Genomic DNA, 22,557 nt, shown 5'->3' with positions numbered 1-22,557 from the left:
CTGCAAGAGAGAGAAGAGCGGAAAAAAGTGAAACTCCACCCTCCACCTCTGCCTCCCGCCCCCGGGGCCAAAGTACAAAGGGAGGAGGAAGAAGGGAACGGGGTCGGAGCCGTCGGAGCTAAAAGCACTAGAGCCGGGGAGAGGCAGCTCCGAGCCTACTGGGGACTTTCTCCAGCCCTGCACCTGAGAACCCCGGCCGGAGTCCGGGCGCCGCCCCCCCACCCTCCCGGCAGGCCCCACCTTACCCTTGGCGGGCGCCCAAACCGGGCTCCCCGGACTACTGCCGAACTGAGGGACGCTCAGCCCCTTGAAGCCAGCCATGGTGAGGCGCCGGAGGCCCCGGGGCCCCACCCCTCCAGCCTGACCACACCACCCTGGGTGCCCTCCTCCTGAAGCCCGAGATGCGGGGGACCGGGAGGCAACACTCCCGGCTCCCCAGAGAGGCGTGGGTCTGGGGCTGAGGGCCACGACCCCGATGCCCAGGTTCCCGCACTAGCGCTAGGCAGCCAGCGGGGGTGGGGACCGCGGGCACCGGGAGGACCCCACACATTCCAACGACGGCTCGGGGCCATGGAGCCCTTGAAGAACCTCTTCCTCAAGAGCCCTCTGGGGTCATGGAACAGCAGTGGCACTGGGGGCGGCGGGGGTGGGGGCGGAGGCCGGCCGGAGGGATCCCCGAAGGCGGCCGCTTATGCTAACCCTGTGTGGACAGCCCTGTTCGACTATGAGCCCAACGGGCAGGACGAGCTGGCCCTGCGGAAGGGCGACCGTGTGGAGGTGCTGTCCCGGGATGCAGCCATCTCTGGAGATGAGGGCTGGTGGGCAGGCCAGGTGGGTGGCCAGGTGGGCATCTTCCCATCCAACTACGTGTCTCGGGGTGGTGGCCCACCCCCCTGCGAGGTAGCCAGCTTCCAGGAGCTGCGGCTAGAGGAAGTGATCGGCATTGGTGGCTTCGGCAAGGTCTACCGTGGCAGCTGGCGAGGGGAGCTGGTGGCTGTGAAAGCAGCGCGCCAGGACCCCGACGAGGACATCAGCGTGACAGCTGAGAGCGTCCGCCAAGAGGCCCGACTTTTCGCCATGTTAGCCCATCCCAACATCATTGCCCTCAAAGCTGTGTGTCTGGAGGAACCAAATCTCTGCCTGGTGATGGAGTATGCGGCAGGAGGGCCCCTCAGTCGTGCCCTTGCTGGGAGGCGTGTGCCCCCACACGTGCTGGTCAACTGGGCCGTGCAGATTGCCCGTGGGATGCATTACCTGCACTGTGAGGCTCTGGTACCTGTCATCCACCGCGATCTCAAGTCCAACAACAGTGAGTTTCTCTGGGGTGTGGATGGGAAAGGTTGGAAGAGGCGAGGGAGATGGGACCCAGGCACACATCCCAGCTGAGCCTACTCAGGGATCTGTTGGAGGCAAGAGCGTCTGCCTTAGGGGAATCCCAGTTGACTAAGGGGTACCTGTGGCCTTGCACTGGCCCCAAAGCAGGAATTCCAGGAACCTGGCAGTGTCCTATCCTTGCAGCCTTCAGGGGAAACTGCAGCTTTGGGAAACTTGCGTTAAGAACTCAGTGTGAGCTGTCAGCGGACTGCCTAGCTGTGCTCACCACCTCAGGAAGTCCCTTGGAGGCTGGTCCTCCTCCCCTTCCCTCCCTCTGAAGTTTGCATTCATGGTGTTGCTGCTACTCTGCAATCCCCTTCCCTCCTTCATTTTGCCTAATCTATCCTGCATCTGTAAAGAGCTTCTCCCAGACAGAGATCTCAGAGGGAAAAGTCCCTTACTTTCAGCTGCCCCTTACCTGGCCTTTTTAAATTTTTTTTTTTTTACTCAGAGGCTCTATGTCTGTATTTCCCATAAAAATGAGTGATCAGTAGGCCAAAATGGCTTCATGGCCTGGGTAAGTCCTAGTGAACAGTGCCCAATAAGTAGTCCATGCCTCAGCCATGGACAGGGGCATTTAAGAGCAGGATTGACAAGGGGGCCCAGCCTGGAATCCATGCTTGGGAGTGGGAGCCTGGCTAAGAGAGACTGTCTCTAGCCATTTTAGCCCCCCCCCCCCCCCCACTTCCCATCATAGGCCCAAGACAAGTGAATGACAGGTTCAGAGAGCTTTCTGAAGCAGGCTGGTTTCATGCCAGGCCCAAACAGGTAGCATTTAGAAAGGCGCATGGGAAGTGTCTAGGCAGGGCCTGACCAGAACAGATCTCAGCACCATGTTGTGGGGGGGGGTGAAGCGGTGTGTGGACACCAGGAGCTGGACCCCATTGGAACCCAGAGCACAAGCTGGATAGCAGTAGGAAAAGTAAGGAAAGCCTCAGTGGGCTCAGAGACTGGGAAGGCACAGAGACTCTTAGGAGATATCAGCATCCATATTTTGAGCCTTCTGGCCTTGGCCGACATGCACAAGGGGCTAGGGGAAGCAGAGCACCAGGACCCAAGTCCTTGCTAGAGCCAGAGGTGCCAGCAAAGGCCAGCAATAGTAGGGGCAGTTCATGTGTCTCAGCCGGACCCCGGTGTGTGACCTAGCTGTCTAGGGACCCCCCATTCTCTGCCCTAGCCTGAGGGGGATTCCCCGAAGGCTCAGGGGGTGGGGGCTCCTGTCTTCTGTTTTTCCTCCCTTCTCTTTCCAGAAAAAAATGGAACAATAGTCCAGGCCCCTGCTCCCCACCCTCCCCACCGCTTCCTGTGTTTCCTGCTGCCCCTGGGCTGGCTTCCTGCCCCTGCTCCAGCCCCTGCTCCCTCCCTAGCCCAGCTGCCTGCAGGGGAGGAAAGAGCTGGGGGTGGAGGGGTTTCGGGAGAGGAAGGAACTGGGATTGCTCCCCCATGCTCCCTCCCCCAGTTCCTCTGCTTCCCTTCCAGAGTCTGGGTGGTGGTGAAGGGCAGGCAAGGTGCGTGCTCTTAGCCTCTGAGCCTGGTATCCAACCTCACAGACCCCAGTCCTAGGCCCAAGTTGCTGTCTGCAGGATTGGGGCAGGGGGGAGTCCCTGGGCTGGGGGAGCACAAGCAGGAAACAATGGCATGATTTTCCTGGACAATGGGGGCCTTGTGAGAAAGCCTGGCGGGGAGAGAAGGGGGAATTCTCCAGGCCCACGAGTCACAGGACCAACCAGCCAGCCTAGCCTGGGCCTGACCTCCCCCAATTTGCCCCCAAAGGACCCCCCCTCCCAGTTGGAGACCTGGCCCCAAAAGGAGAAGTAGAGACCATGGGAGGGAAGCGGAAGAGGTGTGAGTTGCCCAAGCTACTCTAGAGCCCCACAAAGGGGGTGGGGAGGTTGGCCAAGTCCCTTTCCAAAGCCAGGGAGCCCCTAATGCCGAGAGTCGGCCTGCTTGCCCCAGCCTGCTAGCCCGTTTCTGCATGGCTCCGTACCTCCCATGCCTTACTTAGGTCTCTGTCACACACCAAGTTCAAGACCCAAGGCCGGCAGCAGGCAGCTTGGAGAAAAAGCAAGCGATACAGAGTTGAGATGGAGACTTGACAAGTGCCAGAGCTGGAGGTGGGCAGGGACCAGAAAGGCCACAATACAAAGAAGTCCTGAGACTTGGAGCAAGACTTGGGGCGACTTGCTACTCCGCTCTGATCCTCAGATTCCCCCGCTCTGATCCTCAGATTCCCCCGCTGAAAAAAGGAGATTAGCTTTCCTGTTTGACACAGGAGAGCAGAGATTAGGCCTGGAGGCAACTTCTCCATAGGAGAGATAGGCATTGGCTCCAGAAAGGGAATCTGTGCTCTCCCACCCTGCCTAGCCCGGTGTGGTTCCTCGTGGGTGAGCTTGTGCAGGGCTGACAACTGGTTGGTTCTGAGCCTGCAGCAGCCACACAAGAGGCAGCTGAAAAGCTGGAAGTAAAGAATGACTGAGGGTAGAGAGAGGAGAGTGGGCCTGACAGATATGAAGACAAAATCCAAGGCTGGGTGCCAGTGACCTCACATCTGTAATCCTAGCTACTCAGGATGGAGGCTGAGATCTGAGGATTGTGGTTCGAAGCTAGCCCTGGCATGAGTCTATGAGAATCTTACCTAGCTAACCACCAAAAAAGCCAGAAGTAGGGACTAGGAACGTGGTTTAGTGGTAGAGTGCTTGTCTAGCATGCATGAAGTCCTAGGTTCAATTCCTCACTACACATAAATAGAAAAAGCTGGAAGTAGCACTGTGGCTCAAGTAGTAGAGTGCTAGCCTTCAGCAAAAGAAGCTCAGGGACAGTGCCCAGGCCCTGAGTTCAAGCCCCACTAAGACTTGTTAAAAAAAAAAAAGCCAGAAGTAGAGCTATGGCTCAAATGGTGGAGCACTAGCCTTAAACAAAGACCTTTCCTCAGGGATAGCACCCAGGTCCTGATTTCAGGCCCCAGTACCAGCACAAAAGAAAAAATAATCCTGCAAGATGGCAGACCCCAAGCAAAGGCTTTAAAAATCAGTTTGATGCTCATGACAACCCTCTGAGGTGGAATTTGTTGTCATCCTCAGCCTTACTGCCTGTGCAGGACTCAGCCCAAGTCTTGTTCAGTGTAATGAGTGGATTTCGAGACCATTCTCTGAATTAGGAGAAATTACAAAAAAGTTTGCCAGGCAGAGACACCATAAAGGCTGTTAAGGGCGTATGGAAAAACCAGGTGGAGCAGCTAATGAGCAGCAGAACTGGGCTGCTGATCTGGTCTAGAGCTCTAAGTATGGAAGATGCCAGTGAGGACAGGCAGCTGGCACCTGTAATAGGCTGAGGCAGACCAGGAGTAATGCTGCAGAGGCTGGTAAGAAACGGGGCTCCTAGGAACATTGGAATCAGAGTGAAGTGGTACTGAGAGTGGAAGAGGGCTAAGGAAGCAGAGCCAAGCAGCAGATGCTTTTCGAGCTGAGGCCAGCAGAGAGGGGCAGGGAAGCAGAGACAGAGCCCCTGGCAGACCCCAAGGCTTCACCAGGATCAGGACCAGGGATTGTGGATTCAGACTCTCAAACATGCACACCCTGTCTCCACCTCCTTTGAACAGTTCTCCCTGACTCACCTAGCTGTGTAGGTGCCCTTCCCTAGGTCAGTACGTATGTCACCCCATTGCAGTACTTGATACCCTGTTCAGCAGAGCTGAAGGATACCTCTTGACACTTGTGTGGAAAAATTTCACTTCTCTCCCACAGGAGGGCCCTTCAGACCCTTGATGGCTTTCTGATTTTTGTCCCCTTTTTATTCCCTACAACTTCTCTCACTTGAGCTGTTTTTAACCTGGCAAGAAACTTGCAAGTTGCCGCTTTATCTTCCCCGTACTAAGTATGGTGGCCCCATTTGGATCAAAGCCAGGAGCCCCTGCCAAGTCTGACCATCCACTCCTACTTTTGCTGCAGGCTCCTCCTTTATGGCCAAGAACCATCACCCCTCCCTTTCTCTTCACACGCAGCTGCCTTGGTGGATATCTTTTGGAGTCTTCTGGCTGGGAATGGCTGGGAATGGCTGCCGTAGCCACCATGTGCTGAGAGTACCAAGGGCCTGTGGTGCCTGCTGGCATATTCTGTGTGTGTGTGTGTGTGTGTGTGTGTGTGTGTGTGTGTGTGTGTGTGTGTGTGTGTGTGTGTGTGTGTGTGTGTGTGTGTGTGTGTGTGTGTGTGTGTGTGTGTGTGTGTGTGTACACTGGGGTTTAAAGTTTATTAAATACACCTTAGTTTTTCTGCTCAAGGCTGGTGCTCTACCACTTGAGTCACAGATCGACTTTTATCTTTTGGTGGTTAATTGAAGAGTCTCATGAACTTTCCTGCCTGGGCTGGCTTTGATCCACAATCCTCAGATCTCAGCCTCCTGGGTAGCTAAGATTATAAGTGTGAGCCACTGGACCTGGCTTCTGCATGCCTTCTTTGCTCGCCTAGGACTTCCTGTCTGTTCCCTGTCCCCAGGGGGATTCTGATTCACACTCACTGATGCCACAGACATTGAGAAACTGCTGCATTGCTAGTTTTTTATTCCCTGAAATATTGAAGGAAAGTTAGAACATGAGCTTTGGAGCCACACAGAGGAGGCTGGAATCTCTGCTTTATGTGCTTACAACTTTGGCAAAACTATTTCCCTTCTGTTTTCCTCAGTTGTAAAATGGGAATAATAATAACCTATCCCATTTATTTATTTTGTAGTGCTGAGATTTTAATTCAGCCTCACACTCTAGGCAAAGAGTTTACCATGTGAACCACCCCTTAGTGCTGTTTTGTTCTAATTATTTTTCAGATAAGGGCTCAAGTTTTTGTCAGGGGCCAGCCTGGTCCTCCAACCCAAAGATCTGGAATAACAGATGTTTGCTAACAACCAGCCTAAAATCTCTATTCTCCTAAAATCTCCTCTATGCTAGAGGAGAGGCATTAAGTCCCTGTACCCAGCCTGAAAAGGTTGTATATGTGTTGTGTGTGTTGTGAGGTCATGGAGCTTGAACTCAGTGCCTCAACCTTTTTTCTCAAGAGGTAAGCCTTTTTTCTCAAGAGTAGCCCTCTACCAATTGAGCCACAGCTCCACTTCTGGCTTTTTTGGTGGTTAATTGGAGGTAACAGTCTCACAGACTTTCCTTTCTAGGCTGGCTGAGAACCTTGATCCTCAGATCTCAGCCTCCTAAGCAGGTAGGATTACAGGCTTGAGCCACAGGTCCCAGCTTGAAAATTTTGTTGTTTTGGTTTTGAGTGCTAGAACTGAGTATAAAGTATTGAGCTCCACTAATCCCTGAATAACTGTGTCCCAAATGGTTATTTTGTCTGGTTCTACTCCACACCCCAGCTTTGGGTATGATCTAGACAAGTCACATCTGTGCACCTAGTTGCCTGCCCAGGACACCTGTCAGATGCTGCAAGCTCTTCACCTGTTCCCACATCTAATCCTGGAACCCCAACAATCCTGCCCTTCTTCCCCAGTTCTGCTGCTACAGCCCATTGAGGGTGACGACATGGAGCATAAGACCCTGAAGATCACTGACTTTGGCCTGGCCCGAGAGTGGCACAAGACCACACAAATGAGTGCTGCCGGCACCTATGCCTGGATGGCACCTGAAGTCATCAAGGCCTCCACCTTCTCTAAGGGCAGCGATGTCTGGAGGTGCGGGCTGGTGGGGACTGGATGGGGTCTGCTGTGGGTCTGTGAAGGGTAGCGGTGGTTGCCTAAGCCTAGGGGTAGGCACTGGCTGAGCCCAGAGAAAGGGCCTCAGACAGTTTAGTTCCTCCTTGCTTTGGGGTGTAGTGTCAGTAAGTAGGCAGAAGAGGCCACCCAGACTCTTTGTCTTACCCACAGCTTTGGGGTGCTTCTCTGGGAACTACTGACTGGGGAGGTGCCCTACCGAGGTATCGACTGTCTTGCCGTGGCCTATGGTGTGGCCGTTAACAAGCTCACATTGCCCATCCCGTCCACCTGCCCCGAACCCTTTGCACAGCTCATGGCCGGTAAGAGGGCAGGGTGGGCAGATGAGGGACTGAATTTCCTGGCCCAGGACACCTCCAATTCACAACCCCCTCCTTATTCTGTCCCTCTTCCCTGACGTGCCCGTAGACTGCTGGGCGCAGGACCCCCACCGCAGGCCGGACTTCGCCTCCATCCTGCAGCAGTTGGAGGCGCTAGAAGCTCAGGTCCTACGGGAGATGCCGCGGGACTCCTTCCATTCCATGCAGGAGGGCTGGAAACGAGAGATCCAGGGCCTCTTCGACGAGCTGCGGGCCAAGGAAAAGGTACGAGGAATCGGAGGACCCAGGAACCGAACCAGTGTTTCCCTGGTCTCCCTCAGTGAGTGGAGGTGGGCGCCGGGGTCAGTACTGGGCTGACCCTGACGCCTTCGCTGTTCCGGAGCGCAGGAACTCCTGAGCCGCGAGGAGGAGCTGACGCGTGCGGCCCGCGAGCAGCGATCGCAAGCGGAGCAGCTGCGGCGGCGAGAGCACCTGCTGGCCCAGTGGGAGCTGGAGGTGTTCGAGCGCGAGCTGACGCTGCTCCTGCAGCAGGTGGACCGTGAGCGGCCGCATGTGCGCCGCCGCCGGGGCACTTTCAAGCGCAGCAAGCTCCGGGCGCGCGACGGCGGCGAGCGCATCAGCATGCCCCTCGGTAAGGGGGGGCCCGAGGGCGCCTCTCAGCTATTGGTTGCTGGCGCCAGGGGGCGGGGATGCCTATCCCATTGGCTGTTTTGGAAAGGGGTGTGGCTTCGGGCTGCTTGATGCACCGGGATTGGTTGTAGCGTGTTGGTAGGTTGATCCTTGAGTTGAAGGCTAAGAAGGGGTGGCACCCGGAATGTTTTTCCTGTCTGGGAGGGTTCGGGAGGGAATATTTTCACGTTGACCTGGGAGTGGCTGCGATCGGGAAGGGGCGGGGCTGTTGGAAGTTCTAGGAAGGCTTGTGGGAGGGCGGGAGAAAGGCGGCGCGCGGGGAACCTCCGACTCCGCCCAGCAAGGCGGGTGCTTGAGTGACAGGTGGTCCTATCTCCTTTCCGCCCCCCAAGTTTGCAAAGGCAGTGAGAAGAGACTGCTGTCACTCTCAGCGCCTTCTTGCGTAGTCTGAGGGCTTCCCCAGGGCCCCTGCAGTTTGGAAGTCCTGGCTCTCCTTCACAGACTCGCATCTGCTCCCCTTTTTCCCTGCACCCCAGATTTCAAGCACCGGATCACTGTGCAAGCATCACCTGGCCTTGACCGCAGGAGAAATGTCTTCGAGGTTGGGGCTGGGGACTCGCCCACCTTTCCTCGGTTCCGAGCCATACAGTGTAAGATACCTGGCCTCCCTAGCCCGTTCCCACGTCCTAACCCCTCTAGCAACCCTCATTCTTGGAAGTGAAAACCACCACCCCCTTTCTTCCACTTCTAGGCCGCCCCCCCCCATCTAGTGCCTCACACTAATTATGTTAGGTAAATATCATCGCTATTTAAGTTCTGCTGATAAGAAAAGTAAAACCGTTTTTCAACATAACAGTAAGTAGCCCAGCTAAAATTCAAACTCAGGCAGTTGGCTTTGCTGTACTTATTTCTATGTAGTATATAACAGCTGCAAGGGCTGGGAAGGTGGCTCAGTGGTAGAGCGCTTGCCTTGCATGCATGAGGCCCTGGGTTTGATTCCTCGGCACCACATAAGCAGAAAAAGAAAAAAGCCGGAAGTAGCACTGTGGCTCAAGTGGTAGAGCGCTAACCTTGAGCTGAAGAGTTGAGGGACAGCACCCAGGCCCAGAGTTCAGGCCCATGACCGGACCCAAAAAGAAAACACACACACACACACACACACACACACACACACACACAACAGCTTCAAGATTGAGATTTCTGCATTGGTGGCCCATGCCTGTCACCCTAGCTATTCAGGATGCTGAGATCTGAGGATCTCAGTTCAAAGCCAGCCTGGGCAGGAAAGTCCATGAGACTTATCTCTGATTCACCAACAAAAAGGCCAGGTGTAGCTGTGGCTCAACTGGTAGAACAATAATTTTGAGCAAAAAATCAAAGGGACAGCAACCAGGTCCTGAGTTCAAGCCCTACTTCTGCTCCCCCTCTCCCCCCCATCTCCACCCCCCGCCAAAAAAACAAAAACAACAAAACAACACAACAAGAACAAAGACTAATGAGATGTTCCACTTTACTTCTGGCCCCGAGACCCAGACTCACCTATCCTCTGTGAAGCCCACACTGAGAATGATAAGGAGCTTAACCTGTCCCCATCTTCCAGAGTTGCCTTGGAGTCTGACTGTCATGACGGGGTGGGGAGAGAGGGAGACAGGGTCAGCTCATAGTCTATCTGATTCCCTTACAGTGGAGCCCGCAGAGCCAGGCCAGGCGTGGGGCCGCCAATCTCCCAGACGTCTGGAGGACTCGAGCAATGGAGAGCGGCGAGCATGCTGGGCCTGGGGTCCCAGTTCCCCCAAGCCTGGGGAGGCCCAGAATGGGAGGTAAACACCCCCCTTCCACCTCAGGATTGTGCTCCTCCCCACAAACCTGAAACTCAACCCTCCCCTCCTTTCCTTCTCCAGGAGAAGATCTCGTATGGACGAAGCCACGTGGTACCTGGATTCAGATGATTCATCCCCCTTAGGATCTCCTTCCACACCCCCAACACTCAATGGTAAGTGGCCTTCTCTCCCCTAACGGGATCTTGCTGAGCTTCTTTTGACACTAAGATAGAACATAAGAAGCCAGGAGGCAGAGGAGGAATCTTGTCCCTCGTTGCACGTTCTAGTGATTGGCTGAGACAGGACAGAGCCAGGACCACAAGCGAGTGGACACAGCCCAGGCCTCAGGGGGCCCAGAGACTTGTCCTCCTGTTCAAGCCTGGGCCTTCAAGGGGGCACCAGTGCTTTATGCTGTAATCTTAATTACTCAGGGGGAGTAAGTTCTAGAGGATCAAGGTTAAAAGCCAGACTAGACAGAAAAGCCCACAAGACTCCATTTCTAGTTAGCCAGTAAAATGTCAGACTGGAAGTGTAACCCAAAGTGATAGCGTACCAGATGTGAGCAAGCAAGCTGAATGAGTGCAAGAGGCTGAGTTCAGGCCTAGAATGGAACACACACACCTGCTGCCCTGTGGCAGCCCTGCCTCACAGCAGGCTCTAGGGAGGAGGGAGGCTCCCTTTGATGGCCCAGAGAAGCAGTGCCTAGGGACCAGAAGAAAACTGCTTATCTGGGGTGAAGCCAGACAAGTGATTTTCATAGGATGTTTCTCAGATGCTCTTCTTGGGAGCCCCTGGTGGGGGTGCAGAGGGTAAGAAGGCCCACCAGGCCGGTGGCTAATGCCTATAATCCCTAGCTACCCAGAAGATGGAGATCTATACAGTTCTAAGCAGCCTGATCAGAAAAGTCTATGAGGCTCTAATCTCCAATTAATAGCAAAATGCAGAAGTGGAATTGTGGTTCAAGCAGTAGAGCACTGGCCTTGAGCAAAAAAGCCAAGCAAGAGTACAAAGCCCCTAGTTCAAGTACACTGCATCTGGAGAAATCTGGAGTTTTTCTGTTCTCCATGGTAATAACATCTTCTCTTCTGTCCAGCCCTGTGAGGGACATACTGTTATTTCCCTCATTATAAAGGAAATTGAGGCTCCAAAAAGAGAAATAACCTGCCTGAAATCTTCAGATTTTTTTTTTTTTTTTTTGGTCGGTCGTGGGGCTTGAACTCTGGGCCTGGGCGCTGTCCCTCAGCTCTTCAGCTCAAGGCGAGCGCTCTACCACTTGAGCTACAGCGCCACTTCTGGTTTTCTGGTGGTTTATTGGAGATAGGAGTCTCGCGGTCTTTCCTGCCCAGGATGGCTTTGAACCACGATCCTCAGATCTCAGCCTCCTGAGTAGCTAGGATTACAGGCGTGAGCCACCAGCGCCCGGCTGAAATCTTCAGATTTTGAAGATTTCAGCCAAGAGAGACTCTGGCTCTCATTCCTTTTTTTTTTTTTTTTTTTTTTTTTTGGCCAGTCCTGGAGCTTGAACCCAGGGCCTGGGCACTGTCCCCTGAGCTTCTTTTGCTCAAGGCTAGCACTCTACCACTTGAGCCACAGCACCATTTCCAGTTTTTCTGTGCATGTGATAGTAAGGATTCGAACCCAGGGCTTCATGCATGCAAGGCAAGCACTCTACCACTGAGCCACCTTCCTAGTCCCTGGCTCTCATTCTTATAGCCAGCTTCCTGGAAGGAAGGACTCCTCACTTGTAAATGGTTAGAAGGCTAGAGGAGACAGACAGCAGGGCTCCAGAATCAGAATGACAGGGGCTCAGCTCAATACTCCCCAACCTTGGCACAAGCTAGAAGTTACGGTTTCCCTTGCCTGTGGATCCCTGTGCCAACCTGGGGACCATCTTAGCCCTAGTCCCCAGCTTTACCTGCTGCCTGTAGCCCAAGGCAGGACCCGGCTTAAGTGCAGTAAACAATTTAGCTCCCCTTCTCTATCCCATCCCTATCACTAGGGCCTGAGTTGATGGTAATAGTAGCCATGTTTATTGGCTCTCTCCTAGGTGCCAGGCATTACTGTGAGGTGGATATTATTATCAGCACAGTTGCACAGAGGAGGAAACGGAAGCACAAAGAGATTAAGTGGTTTGCTCTAGGGCATCCAGCCCAGTAGGGATTTGAACCTAGGTTTTTGAAGCAGAGCCCTGGACCCCCCACCTACCAAAACAGTTTTCACCCCCGTAGTTGTGCTGTGGTGACTAAACAAAAATCTGGAAGGCCAAGGTGATTAAATTTGCCTGTTCTAGAACGTGCCGAGGGTGTGAGTCAGAGCAGACCCTGATAGCGCTCCGCACAGCCCTCTGCCCTTGTCCTCCCTGGGCAGTGTAACACAAGTTTTCTGCGCTACCTGAAAGGATATGCCTGCCCAGCCTAGCTGCTAGCTGAGCATGCCTCCCCTGGTTCAAGTCTCCACCCCAGCTGCCATCTTGATCTCCCAGCTACCCAGAGTCAGAAGCCTGGCTGAGAATCAATGACTGGAACCTCTATTCCAGCCATAAGTCACCATTGGTGATCCCTACACACCTACCCTGTCCCCAGCTGGATATCTGTTCCCTGAGGACCAGGGTACAGTGAGTTATGCTTGTTTGTTGGTTGGTCAGTCGTGGGGCCTGAACTCTGGGCCTGGGTGCTGTCCCTCAGCTCTTTAGCTCAAGGCTAGCGCTCTACCACTTGAGCCAAAGCACCACTTCCGGCTTTTTTGGCTTATGTGGTGCTGAGGAATCGAACCCAGGGCCTCATGCATGCAAGGCAAGCACTCTACCACTGAGCCACCTTCCCAGCCCTAAGTTATGTATTTTGCAGCACTGACAAATCCAGAGCCCTTAACCACAAGGCCCCACGGAAGCAATTTCCCCTTTGTCTCTGGCTCAGGAATAGTCATCCTGCTTCTCCTGAGAAACAGGGTTTCCAACTTTGCCAGGACACTTTAGAGGCAAATTCAACTCCCAGCTCAAGTATTCTGGATGCCACTTAACTCAGGGACCTCTGTTTCTGAGGATTGACTACAAGAACTTCTGTTCACCCTGGTGGCCTGACCTCCACCCACACTTTCCTTTGTCTCTTTCTCTTACCTATTTTGCATTTTATTTTTTGTGGTGCTGAAATGGAATCCAGGTAAGTGCTCTACCATTTAGTTAGCCACATCCCAGCCTTCTCTTGTCTGTAATAAATGCCTCTCAGCTGAGGCTCACTCCTGTAATCTACTTAGGAGACTGAGATTTGAAGATCGAGGTTTAAAGCCAGCTGGCAGAAAACTTCCTAAAGAATCTTAGTTCAAGTTAACCAGGAAGAAATCAGAAGTGGAGTTGTGGTTCAAGTGGTAGAGCACTAGCCTTGAGCAAAAAAGCCAGGCAGGAGCGCCCAGGTCCTGAGTTCAAGTCCCAATATTGGTGCGTATGCACACGTGTGCACACGCACACACACACACACACACACACACACACACACACACACATCTTCTGTTTAAACTCAGTATATATGGTCTTTCTTTTTCTTTCTTCTTTTTTTTTTTTTTTTGGTGGTTGTTGTCAGTTGTGGGCTCTTGAACTCTGGGCCTGGGCACTGCCCTTGAGTTCTTCAGCTCAAGGCAAACTCCCTACCACTTGAGCCACAGAACCACTTCTGGCTTTTTCTGTTTAGACACTTTGTGACCTGGAGGTTCCCCAGGCCCAGCCGCAGGTGCTCTAGAACCAAGTCAAGCCAATCTAAAGTCTGAAATCAAGATGCTGGTTTTTTAAAATCTAGGACAGCATCTGGTAGGAAGTGATGGTGGGTGAGGAGGGTGAGGGTTGGCCTGCTCCACCCTCACTGGCCTCGCGCAGTCTAAGGCAAGCCCTCAAGCTCTCTGGACTTGAGAATCAAACACCTAATGCCTCTACATCATGAGAAACACAGGCTCTAAACAAGCTGTGATCGTCGGCAAGGCACTTACCTCTCTGAACCTCAGTTTCTTCATTTCTGGAAGGACAGTATTCCCACATTAGGGTGCGCTCCGAACTACGTTGGAGTGGGAACGGAGTAGGCAGAAGAGCCCAGTGTCTCCAGGCTACTTAGGAGACTGAGATCTGAGGATTGCAGTTTGACAGTCAATCTGAGAGGCTTATTAACCACAAAAAGCCAGAAGAGGAGGTGTGGCTCAAGTGGTAGAGTGCCAGCCTTAAAAAAGCTTACCAAAGCTGGGCACCAGTGGCTCACACCTATAATCCTCGCTACTCAGGAGGCTGAAATCTGAGGATCATGGTTCAAAGCCAGCCCAGGCAGGAAAGTCCGTGAGACTCTTATCTCCAATAAACCACAGAAAACTGGAAGTGGCACTGTGGCTCAAGCGGTAGAGCGCTGGCCTTGAGCTGAAGAGTGCAGGGACAGCGCCCAAGCCCAGAGTTCAAGCCCCATGACCCACACACACACACAAAAAGGGGGGCTGGGAAGGTGGCTCAGTGGTAGAGCGCTTGCCTTGCACGCATGAGGCCCTGGGTTCGATTCCTCAGCACCACATAAGCAAAAAGAAAAAAGCCGGAAGTGGCGCTGTGGCTCAAGTGGTAGAGCGCTAGCCTTGAGCTGAAGAGCTGAGGGACAGCACCCAGGCCCAGAGTTCAGGCCACTGACTGGACCAAAAAAAAAGGTCAAGACTTGCCCAATGAGGAACGGAATGGGCATGGGGTCCTGGTCCCAGCCAGTAGGACCAGCCCTGCCCCTGGCTCTAGAGATTGCCTGTGGCTGGCCATGGAGGCCACAGTCTGCAGCCAGCCTCTTCTGGGATCTCTGTCCTGCCATCACTGGGCTCTGGAGCCCTTGGCTGCCTCCCAGTCTGGTTCATCCAGCTCCATCTCTGAGGAAAGGTGGGATGAACTGATGGGAGGTTCTGCTGGACAGGGAGGAGCTGGACTTACAAGTACAATGGAGTCAGTAAAGATCCCACTGGACAAGAGAGCTTAGTCCTTATTCTGAGGCCACTGTGCAGTCCCCAGGGCCCTCATCGGGAAGATGTACCAGCCTTGGTCTGACCTCTGCTGCTGCTGCTCACTTCCAGGTAACCCCCCGAGGCCAAGCCCAGAGTCCGAGGAACCGCGACGACCGGGCCCAGCGGAACGAGGCAGCAACTCCGGAACACCCAAGCTGATCCAGCGCGCGCTGTTGCGGGGCACGGCCCTGCTTGCCTCACTGGGCCTTGGGCGGGACCTGCAGCCACCAGGGGGCCTGAGCCGAGACCGTGGGGAGTCCCCCACAGTGCCCCCAGTGTCCGTCCCCGCGCCCTGCCCCACTGAGCCACCCTCCACCCCACTCATCCGTCTTTCCCCCAAGATGCCCCACACCCGCAACCAGCCCACCTCAGGGCCTCTGCTGCTGGATCTGGGTGTCACCACTGGCCAACCTTCAGCTAAGAGCCCCCGGCGTGAAGAGACACGAGGTGAGTGTCCCTAGAACCAGTGCTTCGATGGTGGCCACCAGTGTGGGGAGGGGCCAAGGACTTGCATCTTGGGGCCCTGGAGATACCTGAGAACTGCACTGTGTGTTCAGCTGCTGGAGTGGTCAAGGGGGCAGGGTGAGCTAGACCAGCTATGGAACAAGAGAAGTACCAATGATAGACTCCTACTAGGTGGTTACTTATGCTGGGTTAATTTTGTAGAGGTTGTCCCATGTAATTATAGCAAGGTAGCACATACCTGTAATTCCAGCCGTGGGTCCAGCTCAGGCCAGCCTGAGCTACACAATCAGACTCTGGAAAAAAAGGATCTGTAAACTTATACTCATTTTTTTATTTGTTAATTTATTTGTTGGTCATGGGGCTTGAGCTCAAGGATGAGGCTCTGTCCCTGAGCTTTTGTGCTCAAAACTAGTGCTCTACCACTTTGAGCCATAGCTCCACTTCTGGTTTTCTAGTAGTTAAATGGTGATAAGAGTCTCTCTGACTTTCCTGCCTCCTGAGTAGCTAGGATTACAGGCATGAACTGCTGGCACTTGGCTTTGCTTAGCTTTTTTTTTTTTGGGGGGTCCAGTCATGGGCCTGAACTTTGGGCCTGGGCGCTGTCCCTCAGCTCTTCAGCTCAAGGCTAGTACTCTACCAGTTGAGCCATAGTGCCACTTCGGCTTTTTTTTTTTTCTGGTTATGTGGTGCTGAGGAATCTAACTGAGGGCCTCATGCATGCAAGGCAAGCACTCTACCACTGAGCCACCTTCCCAGCCCCTTTGCTTAGCTTTTTTACTCGTAGTTGGTACTCTACCTTTTGAGCCATGCCTCCAGTTCCAGTTTTTTTTGTGCCACTCCTAGGGCTTTAACCAAGGGCCTGGGGGCTGTCCTTGAGCTTTTTTTTACTCCAGACTAGCACTTTACCACTTGAGTCACAGCTCTACTTCCGGTGTTTTGGTGGTTCATTGGAGATAAGAGTCTCACAGACTTGGCTCTTAACCACAAAAGATGAGGAAATTTAAAGAATCCGGAAGTTCAGGGGTCTCACAACTTGTAAGTGGATGGGTAAGTTCTGTGTGCTCTACCTGCCAGGTGCTTTATGATTTTTAAAGTTTTTTGATCTAAGGCTGGGAAGGTGGCTCAGTGGTAGAGCACTTGCCTTGCATGCCTGAGGCCCTGGGTTCGATTCCTCAGCACCACATAAGCCAAAAAAAAAAAAAAAAAAAAAAAGCCAGAAGTAGCACTGTGGCTCAAGTGGTAGAGCACTAGCCTTGAGCTGAAGAGCTGAGGGACGGCGCCCAGGCCCAGAGTTCAGGCCCCACGACCAGACCCAAAAAAAAAAAATTTTTTTTTATCTAATTCATTTAATTTTTGGTGTCAGTACTGGAGCTTGAACTCAAGGTCTGGGCACTGTCCCTGAACTTTTCCTGCTCAACACTAGTGCTCTGCCATTTAAGCCACAGCTCCATTTCCTTCTTTTTGGTGGCTAAGTAGAGACTAGAGTCTCAAAGACTTTCCTGCTCAGGCTGGCTTTGAACTACAACTCTCAGATCTCAGCATTCTGGAGAGTGAGGATTCCAGGTGTGAGCCACTGATGGCCAACTGTCAGGTTCTTCATCCCTTCACGATAGACAGATGTGCAGTAAACAAAGCATAAAGGATCCCTGAAGTTATGAGCTAAGCAGCTCCCTTGTAGAAAGAGAAACTGAGGCCTAGAACAGTGCAGGGCCTCCTGGAGACACCTAGGAACTGAGGGGTCCCTAACCCTGTGCCCCTCCTGCACCCTCATAGGAGGCACCGTCTCACCCCCACCAGGAATATCACGCTCTGCTCCTGGCACCCCTGGCACCCCTCGTTCACCCTTGGGCCTCATCAGCCGACCTCGGCCTTCACCCCTTCGTAGCCGCATTGACCCGTGGAGTTTTGTGTCAGCTGGACCACGGCCTTCACCCCTGCCCTCTCCACAGCCTGCACCCCGACGGGCACCCTGGACCTTGTTCCCGGACTCAGATCCCTTCTGGGACTCCCCACCTGCCAACCCCTTCCGGGGAGGCCCTCAAGACTGCAGGGCGCAGACCAAAGATATGGGTGCCCAGGCCCCCTGGGCGCCAGAGGCAGGGCCTTGAGTGGGCCAGGCCACCCGCCACGCTCCAGCTACCTTAGAGGAGACACCGCATACACTGGAATGGCACCAGGCAGGCCTCTCTATAGCTGCCTTGGTTTCCCCCAGGATCCCCACCACCACCCCCGCTTGGGAGGGGGGGTGGTCAGGAACACTACACTGCACCGGAAGCCTTCACACTGGATGGGGGGGGCCTGCACCCCCTTCACCTGCAACCTGGAGGTCCCCCTGACTTCCTTGCCCTACTGGGGCCTGACACTGTCTGTACCCAGCTGGTTGGGAGGACCAGAGCCTGACTCAGGGAATTGCCCGCAGGGGTGTCCGCAGGGAGGGGAGGCGCAGGGGAGAAAGGCCAACCTCAGCTGTCACCAGCACTTTTGACCAAGTCCTGCCACTGTGGTTCCTGCCCCAGGGCTTAGTTCCTGGACAGCCCCCCTCCCCCCACCCCCCTAGCCCACCTCTGAAAGTGGTCTGAGGCTGGGATTTTTTGGGTGCCTTCCTGCTGCCCCAGCCAGGGTTGTGGCCTTGGCCTGAGGTTCCAATGAAGCCAAATAAACTTGTAAGCTGTTTTCCCAAGTGCAGCAGGCTGGTGTTGTCATCCCCACCCCACCCCCAGGCACGTGGTCCAGGCCACATCGCTTTGCCACGCGTGCCTCTCAACTTCCCCCAACCACAAACACTAGTTCACTGGTGTTTTCCTCACACTCACTCCACGTCTGCATGTGTTTCCGGTGACTGTATTTGTCCCGGTCCTCCCTGTTGACCCTGCCTGTCTTCTGCACGCTGGCCACAGAACCCCCACCCGGTACAGATCTCCCACTTCCCAGAGTCGATAGCCCTCAGGTGACATCCTCAGATTGGCCTGGGTTGATCTCCAGCCCAGGGTCTGGATGCACGAGGAACAATCCCACCACCTCCAGGCATGGTGAGCGCCAGACACGGACTGTGTTCTCACACTATGCCCTGGGCCAGCGCCCTTCCTTGGCCTCTGGCACTCAGAATCTGCGGTTTATAGTTAGAGGTTCGGGCTCCTAGTCTTCCCCTCATCCTAGGGCACGCAGACAGGCAAGGAGGCTCGAGGGTAGGCCGGAAGCTGGAAACATCACCTGCCTACGTGGCTCTAGTCATCCTTGAGTTCCCGCCCCTCACCTCACTCAGCCCCAGCTGCTGCCACCCAAAATCCCACCTTTCCTTTCATCCCTCTGTCTAGCTACCATCGTACCCCAATATGCCCCAGTATTCCTCCATGGGGCTCCCTGGGCCACACTTAGAGGCGCTTTCCCCAGGGAGCTGGCCCTCCTCCACAGACAGCCCCACCCTACCCCCCCCATTACCTGAGCATCTCCGCCATGGGATTTAGGACGGTATAAAGTTTCAAGTTACTTTGCTCACAGGTTTCTTTTACTCGGCTTGGGCACTGTCGCTGCGCTCTTCAGCTCAAGGTGAGTGCTCTACCGAGTGAGCCACAGCACCACTTCCAGTTTTCTGAGTGGTTTGTTGGAGTTAAGAATCTCACGGGTGTGTGTGGGGGGGGGGGGGGGCTGGGAAGGTGGCTCAGTGATAGAGCGCTTGCTTTGCATGCATGAGGCCCTGGGTTCGATTCCTCAGCACCACATAAGAAAAAAGAAAAAAGCTGGAAGTGGCGCTGTGGCTCAAGTGGTAGAGTGCTAGCCTTGAGCTGAAGAGCTGAGAGACAGCGCCCAGGCCCAGAGTTCAAGCCCCACGACCGGACCCCCAAAAAAAGAATCTCACGGCCTTTCCTGCCCCAGCTGGCTTTGAACCACTATCCTCAGATCTCAGCCTCCTGGGTAGCTAGGATTACAGGTGTGACCCACTGCTGCCCTGCTTGCTCACAAGTTTTCTAGGCAAGCACCAGGAGGACACACTTCCCTTGTGTCTGAATGGTGAAATGGAGTTTGAGGCTGAGGGAACAAGACCTCGAATAAGTGCGAGGCCCTGGCTAGGCCTCGGCTTCCCCACCCTTACCACAGCACCTTCCTCTGCCGCCCCCACAGCCCCAGCTGCTGGGTCTTGCCCCAGAAACTGGGAGGAGCCCTCCAGCTCACCTCCCTCCGGTGCACACTCACCCCACTTCTCTCCCAGCCACCCACGCAGCACCTCCTTCCAGCCCCGCCCTGCCCAGCCCCTCCCAGGGGCCTGCGGTGGAGCAGTCAGCTCCCACAGCAGCACCCCAGATTCAGCATCGTGCTATGGGGGGTCTGAGGCCTTGGGCCCGATATCTGCTCCTGCTTGTGGCCCACCTGCTGGCCCTGGGGCTTGGGGCTGTGGTATTCCAGGCCCTGGAGGGCCCTCCAGCACTCCGCCTCCAAGCCCAGCTCAAGGCTGAGCTGGCTACCTTCCTGGCGGAGTATGGGGCCTGCTTGCCACCTGGAGCCCTGGAGGAGCTTCTGGGCACCACCCTGAGAGCACAGTCCCACGGAGTCTCCAGCCTGGCCAACGGCTCAGACGCCAGCAACTGGGATCTTCCCTCAGCCCTGCTCTTCACTGCCAGTATCCTCACCACCGCGGGTAGGCCACCATGCCACGCGAGGAGGCTTCTGAGGTCATGACCCCGCCCTCCCCCCACACCCCAGGACCCTAGCAGTGCAGCCCTTCCCCCAGCGCCATAGCGCCAGATGAAGCTCCAGCTCTATCAGGCCTGACATCACCACTGGGGCTCCCCACACCAACACACCCCAACTGGTGCCTCCACTTCAGCTGCCAGAAGGGGTGTGGCCTCCACAGCCTCACCTGAGGCGCTGATCGGGACCTGGGAAAAGTACCTAGTCCACATGATATGGCAGAAAACACACACGGTGGGGTGGATTCTTGGATGGAGGGATGTGGAGGAAACAGGGCAGAAGGAATGTGAGGATGTTCTGATGATGATCTATTCACCAAAGGAACAGGATGCTGACAAAGGATGGAAGAATTCCTGTCTTCAGGAATAGCATGTACTTAGGCCCAGAGAAATAAAGCAGAGACCCAACCTGGCTTTTGTTGTTCTGCAAATTGCCAAATAGTTGGGGGAGGGTTGTTTTTTGGATTTTTTTGTCAGTTGTAGGGCTTGAACTCTGGGCCTGGGTGCTGCCCCTCAGCTCTTCAGCTGAAGGTTAGCACTCTACCACTTGAGCCACAGCGCCACTTCCAGTTTTTTCTGGTGGTTGGTTAATTGGAGATGAGTCTCACAGACTTTCCTGCTTTGGCTGGCTTTGAACCACGATCCTCAGATCTCAGCCTCCTAAGTAACTAGGATTACAGGTGTGAGCCATCGGTACCTGGCTTCCCAATAGTTTTTGAATCCAAACCTTTATTTCCAATTTCTTTCGGAAATTCAAGAAACAAATTCATCCTGAGCCTGAATCCCTACATGTCAACATACAAGCTAGAACAGGACAGGAACACCTCCAGAGCCCAGCTTCTCCAGCCACCTCAATACCCTTGTATTATCTCACATCTGGCTTCTGAGGACATTGCAGTTTGCAACCTCTGGACCAGCTGATCCTGTTATCCCAGCATGCCTTGCTCTCCCACCTCTCCCTTAACACGTACTTCTCCAGACCCAAATGCCTTCTCATTCATCCTGCCTCTTTGTAGTCCTTTGTGTTTTCCTCCCTGCTCTCCAACTATAAGTCAGGGCCTGAGCAAATTCCAGCTCATGGCCTGGCACATAGACAGACGTGATGTCCCTTTGGGACATGGGCAGAGGACACGCTACCAGCTATGGACTTGGAAATATAGGTCAAAAGCAGAGCCAAGGAAATCTCTCAGAAAGTCTGGCTCAGCCTGAGGGTGTGGCTAATGGTCGTACACTTGCTTAGCATAATCTCCAGCACCAGAAAACAAGAAAAGGAAAGAACAAATGAAGGAAGGAAGGCGGCCAAGATCTCCCAAGGCAGGACAGTAGTTGTGAGTTGTCCCAGCTACAACAGGCCTGAGGAATGTATTGTCTTCCTTTAGCCTTTCATTTTCTACGGAAGACGGGAGTGGCCCAGAGGAGTTGAGGGACTTGCCCAGGATCCTAGCCAAAGAGCAGAGCCTGAAGAGCGTGTGCAATGTGAGCCACTAGAGGGCAGCTTTCTGGCGGGACAATGGGGACCCCTTTTCAAGATCACTGGTAGATGTCTCTCTCTCCTCCAGGTTATGGCCACATGGCTCCACTATCGGCAGCTGGGAAGGCCTTCTGTGTGGTCTACGCGGCTCTGGGGCTGCCAGCTTCCTTAGCCCTTGTGGCTGCCCTGCAACACTACCTGCTCCCTTCCTTCAGCTGCTTGGGTGTCTGGGCAACTACCCGCTGGCAGCTGACACCAGCCCGGGCTGCGCTGCTTCAGGCTACAGGATTCGGCCTGTTAGTGGCTACCCTCTTCGTGCTGCTGCCAGCTCTGGTGCTGTGGGGTGTCCAGGGTGACTGCAGCCTGCTAGAGGCCATCTACTTCTGCTTCGGCTCCCTAAGCACCATTGGCCTGGGAGACCTGCTGCCTGGCCAGGGCCGTGGCCTGCATCCAGGGATTTACCACCTTGGCCAGTTCTCCCTTCTTGGTAAGTCCAGAGCGAAGCGGGGAGGTGTTGCGGGGGGGGGGGGGGGGAGGGCGCGCTTGGACTATGGCTCCCATAAGCCACTGGGGGGGGGCTGCTACTCACAGTCCAAAGAACCGTAGGGGCAGTGCTGGACGTGGTGCCAGGTGTCGGGGTGGGTCATCTCACTGGGGAACAAACATCAAGAGCATCCAAGAGCGGCCCTAGCAACCTTTCCTCCCCAGGTTACTTGCTGCTAGGACTCCTTGCCATGCTACTGGCTGTAGAGACCCTCTCTGAGCTGCCACAAGTCCGTGCCATAGTGAAGTTCTTTGGGTCCAGTGGCCCTGTGACAGCTGAGGACCAACATGGCATCCTAAGCCGAGACGAGTTGGATCTGAGCACCCTGCCTCCCCCCACTCCCACCTCAGACCAGACCCCACCTTGCTGACACGACACAGGTGCCCAACTTCACCCTTTTTTAGGTGAAGGAGCTGGAGGCAATCATCAGGAGTGCTTGGGGAAGAATCTGGAGATGGGGGAAGTGGAGTGAAGCCAGGGGTATAAATAAGGACCTCAGGGAATAATGTGTTAATAAAAAAATAATAAAATGGTCATG

At 54.5% G+C, this 22,557-nt stretch overlaps 2 protein-coding genes across 3 annotated transcripts; both read left to right on the top strand.

Moving 5' to 3' along the window:
• The first annotated feature begins 17 nt into the window (after nt 1-17).
• Nucleotides 18-17,999, top strand: LOC138824306 (mitogen-activated protein kinase kinase kinase 11). 2 transcript variants are annotated; one of them, XM_070018107.1, is made up of 10 exons: nt 18-1,309; nt 6,861-7,041; nt 7,234-7,382; nt 7,489-7,664; nt 7,788-8,031; nt 8,567-8,680; nt 9,715-9,850; nt 9,932-10,023; nt 14,924-15,301; nt 17,117-17,999. In XM_070018107.1, exons 1-10 carry the CDS (start codon nt 571-573, stop codon nt 17,425-17,427), a joined length of 2,520 nt encoding a protein of 839 aa, XP_069874208.1. In that variant the 5' UTR covers nt 18-570; the 3' UTR covers nt 17,428-17,999. The 2 variants fall into 2 exon arrangements, with proteins under 2 accessions (XP_069874208.1, XP_069874207.1); XM_070018106.1 differs by having other exon boundaries at nt 20-1,309; nt 17,093-17,999.
• A 1,631-nt stretch (nt 18,000-19,630) lies between these two features.
• On the top strand, nt 19,631-22,542 carry LOC138824309 (potassium channel subfamily K member 7-like). Its single transcript, XM_070018113.1, has 3 exons — nt 19,631-19,952; nt 21,564-21,962; nt 22,184-22,542. The coding sequence occupies exons 1-3, from the start codon at nt 19,634-19,636 to the stop codon at nt 22,387-22,389; spliced, it is 924 nt and encodes a 307-aa protein (XP_069874214.1). The 5' UTR covers nt 19,631-19,633; the 3' UTR covers nt 22,390-22,542.
• Nucleotides 22,543-22,557: the final 15 nt, after the last annotated feature.

This window comes from Dipodomys merriami, unplaced genomic scaffold (assembly GCF_024711535.1).
Source record: "Dipodomys merriami isolate MVZ:Mamm:240054 unplaced genomic scaffold, mDipMer1.0.p SCAF_128, whole genome shotgun sequence".
NCBI classification, from domain to species: domain Eukaryota; kingdom Metazoa; phylum Chordata; class Mammalia; order Rodentia; family Heteromyidae; genus Dipodomys; species Dipodomys merriami.
This window is presented reverse-complemented; position numbering and strand designations above follow the sequence as displayed.